This window comes from Alosa pseudoharengus, unplaced genomic scaffold (assembly GCF_046254945.1).
Source record: "Alosa pseudoharengus isolate Yale_2024_CS ecotype anadromous, Long Island Sound unplaced genomic scaffold, YU_APseudo_1.1 YU_APseudo_1.1_scf_22, whole genome shotgun sequence".
In the NCBI taxonomy this organism is placed as follows: Eukaryota; Metazoa; Chordata; class Actinopteri; order Clupeiformes; family Clupeidae; genus Alosa; species Alosa pseudoharengus.
The window spans coordinates 18,797,515-18,801,590 of record NW_027468680.1 but is presented as its reverse complement, the minus strand read 5'-3'; the positions used below and the strand labels follow the sequence as shown (position 1 = coordinate 18,801,590).

General features: G+C 37.2%; 1 protein-coding gene across 1 annotated transcript; it reads left to right on the top strand.

Annotated features, from left to right (window-relative positions):
• Positions 1–4,076, top strand: LOC143138811 (uncharacterized). Its single transcript, XM_076299204.1, has 2 exons — positions 1–115; positions 910–4,076. The coding sequence occupies exon 2, from the start codon at positions 962–964 to the stop codon at positions 3,866–3,868; it is 2,907 nt and encodes a 968-aa protein (XP_076155319.1). The 5' UTR covers positions 1–115; positions 910–961; the 3' UTR covers positions 3,869–4,076.

Genomic DNA, 4,076 nt, shown 5'->3' with positions numbered 1-4,076 from the left:
AAAAAAAGAAAGAAAGAAAGAGAGCGAGTCTCACTTCTCAATTCAGCACAGAGGAGGGAGATTAACTACACTATCTGGAAGGATTTTTTCCAACATCACTTGACAAGCACCAGTGGTATGCAATGAAACATTATTTCTATATTCATGTGACATTTCAGAATGTTCATCTTCAGGGGGAAGCAAATGTCTCTGTTTACTATTTGTGAATTTATGAGACAATTGACTATACCTTACATTGTTTTAGAATTCTTAATTTGCCTATTGGTGTGCATTTCGAGAATGACACTTCAGACATTGCTCAACCATGGTACGACTGAACTTTCGCTCAAACTCCCTGTCTATAAATGAATGCACGTTTAAAATGTTGATAAGTGAAACATTCAGTTGGATGGTGAGTAGGGTGGACACCAAAAGCTTGTTTTATCAAAGACATGAACAGGAACCAACATAGAATAAGAAAAATGTATAGGCCTATAGGCAATTCTTGGATTAGAGGACAAGCATGTTGCATTAATAGACTCCTGTGGAGAAAGAGAACAAACACAAATTTAACTTAGACTGTCTGTATATTGAGGAAGTGACAGGCTACATTTTTTCTCTGGTGGAACAGGGTGTGGAAAGTCAAAAATAAATGTGTATAAGATTTGTTTAACATCAGATCAGGTTGAACTATAAAGGGATGGATAAATCACTGCTCAGTTACAAGTCGTTTTAATTACACTGAATATTTGATTGTTAAAAATGATAACCTTGATTCACTAGATCCAACACTGTGGAAAATGAATTTCACATCACTAATAACAGTTTGCAATAAATGTGTTTTGTAGGTATTTTTAGATCATTTAATTATACTATTACTCTTTTTTTAATTTATTTAACATTTATTAATAATTGTAATTTTCATTACAGACTGACAAAATTGATTGCTGCATGGGCCTAGCTAAAACTGTCAAGAGTCAGTATGGTGCCACGGATGGATGTCTTCCAAAGGGGGGACAGAAGCTATAAGAGAATCACCATGCATATTACTGTGCACATATGGGACACTGCTCTTCTCTGTTTTGCTCTCTACATTGTAGCTTGTGTTAGTCGCGTGTCTGGATTCACATATGGGGCCTGTATGTTACATGACCCAGAGCAGTTTGGAGGACGTACCAAATTCTTCTGCTACAAAAAAGGTCTTGATCATGTGCCAAAAAACCTTCCACATAACGTAACTGATATAGACATTTCTAACAATAGAATAAAAGAGATAAACACTGGGGACTTCAAAAATTTTACACATTTAGAAACCTTAAACATCTCCTATAACTCAATCTCTTATGTGGAAGAAGGAGCATTCAAAGACTTGATTGCCTTAAAAGAATTGGGCCTGAGGAGTAACCGTTTGACCAGAATCACAAAAAAATTCTTCCTTGGCCTAACCAATCTAAAAGTGCTCCTCCTCGACAACAACAACATTTTGACCATTGAAAATGAATCATTTTCTGTCTTCCACCATCTAGAGCATGTGAAGCTGTCTAACAATACTTTAAGAGACATGGCATCAATGCAACCCATCTTCAGAGTTCAAACTCTGGCCGAAATACATATTCCTTACAACAACATCTCAATTTTTCAGTCAAGTGAAATTTCAAATTCATCCCTCAGACTTAAAATACTGAATTTAGCTCACAATCCTCTAATCATTTTCAGGATGCATGCCGATATTTTCCCCTACCTTAATACAGTTGATCTGTCATATTGTTTTTCAAATAGAAGTTTAGAATGGGAAGTGCTGAATACAAGTTTTTTTAGGAATGTAAAGAGGCTTCATATGGCTGGTGTTAATGTCTCATTAGAGCGTTTCAACGTGATACTGCAAACATTTAATAATTCACTGGTCGAGTTAACATTAAGCGCTGTACCTCTTGCAAAATCCCTTATAAGTTATACTTGTAAGATTCCAACACTTACAAAGCTTACACTGAGAGACAACAACATCAGCAGCTTAAAAGACACAGGGCTGGAGAAATGTTTTCAACTTAAGGCTATAGACCTATACTATAATAGTCTAGCCGATCTGGAAGATGTCTTTGCATCACTAAAGAATATTACTTCTCTACAACTGGGTTATAACAAATTTTCATATATTCCAAGTATGATACAAAATATATCTTTGCTGGAAAACTTAAATTTTGTATTCAATCGAATTGAAAGATTGGATTGTTCCACCTTTAAAACTCTTAACAAACTGAAAACTCTCAGCTTGTATGGAAACAGCATTAATGTGATGAAAGACTGTGTATTCCAAGACCTGATCAATCTAAAAAAGCTGTACTTAGGATCAAACTGTATTAAATATTTGAGAGGAGCTTTCAAAAAGGGTCCTGCAAAATTGGAACATCTAGAACTAAGCTCAAACTCATTAGCCTCACTTAACACTGATGACTTCAGAGGTTTAAAATCACTGAGGACTTTGGTTTTAAATGACAATAAAATTAATTCAATTGATAACAAGACTTTTGACAAATTGAATAGCTTGAAATTGCTGAACTTGGAGTTTAACAAGATAACAGATGAATCACTTAGACCTTCTGTATTTTCAGGACTTTCAAATTTGTCAGAACTGTATTTACAGAATAATCACATATTAAAAGCTGAACATTTTCCTAATCCTCCTTTTTATCATTTAAAATCTCTTCGAGTGCTTTCAATTTTATCTCAGCGTCATCATAAGAAACTGTCTTTCTTCCCCTCGAATTTTCTACTAAATTTGACAAATTTGAGTGTTTTTTGGGCCCAGAATATTGGACTTAAATATTTGCATTATGATATATTCAAAGATAACACCCAGATCACTGAACTAGGCCTGAGTGGAAATGACCTCACAATTCTTTCACCTGATATATTCCTGCCCCTGCGAAAACTATATAGGCTCTATTTAAGCGAGACTCACCTGAAAACCTTAGATTTTCTTGTTCAAGCAAAACTAGACCACCTCTATTATTTGCAGGTCAGCAATAACCAAATTTCATCAATCAATGACACAATTATCATGTCCCTGCCTGGGTTAAGGCTACTCGATATGCAAGGAAACACGTTCACCTGCGACTGTAGCAATGCTTGGTTCATCAAATGGGTGGAGGAAGGTAACTTGACACAAGTACTTGCTGCTAATACATACGAATGTAACAGTCCTCCCGATTTGAAACAAACTAAATTTCTAAGTGTAGATGTATCTTCTTGTTCAGTAAACATTGAGTTTTCTTGTTACATATCCAGCACTTGTATTGTGCTCCTGACCTTGATCATTTCTCTCATCTACAACTTCCTACACTGGCAAATAGTTTACGGCTATTATCTCTTCTTGGCATTTCTCTATGACAATAAGAAGAAGGGGTCTCACAAGCCATTAGGTTTCCAGTATGATGCTTTTGTTTCCTACAACACGCATGATGAACTCTGGGTCACCAGTGAGTTGCTCCCCAAACTAGAGGGAGAACAGGGATGGAGATTATGTCTGCACCACCGGGACTTCCAACCAGGGAAACCCATTGTGGACAATATCGTGGATAGCATCTACAGCAGCCGCAAGACTATCTGCATCCTCAGCCAGCACTACCTGGAGAGTGAGTGGTGTTCCAGGGAAGTGCAGGTGGCCAGCTTCCGTCTGTTCGATGAGAAAAAGGACGTTCTGATCCTGGTGTTCCTGGAGGACATTCCAGTCTATCGGCTGTCCCCGTACTACAGGATGAGGGGCCTGGTGAAGAAGCGCACATACCTCAGCTGGCCCAAAGCGGGACAGGACACACGGGTCTTCTGGGAGAAACTAAGAGTTGCCCTTGGTGCCAGAAGGGGTTTTGAGGAGGAGAATTCCCTTCAGTGATGTGCAAAATGTCCTTTGATCCTTAAACAGTTATGCTTTCACAGGTTCTGTCAAGAGACAATGCCCTATACTCATGTTACTTTTGATGAAAGTGATAAAATCATTGTAATCATTGTCAATCGTAGCTCCTCGTGTAAATTAACCCAACAGTTCTGTGTGATTTTAACATTTCAACATCTTTTTGTTCAAATATATTTTTTAACTATTA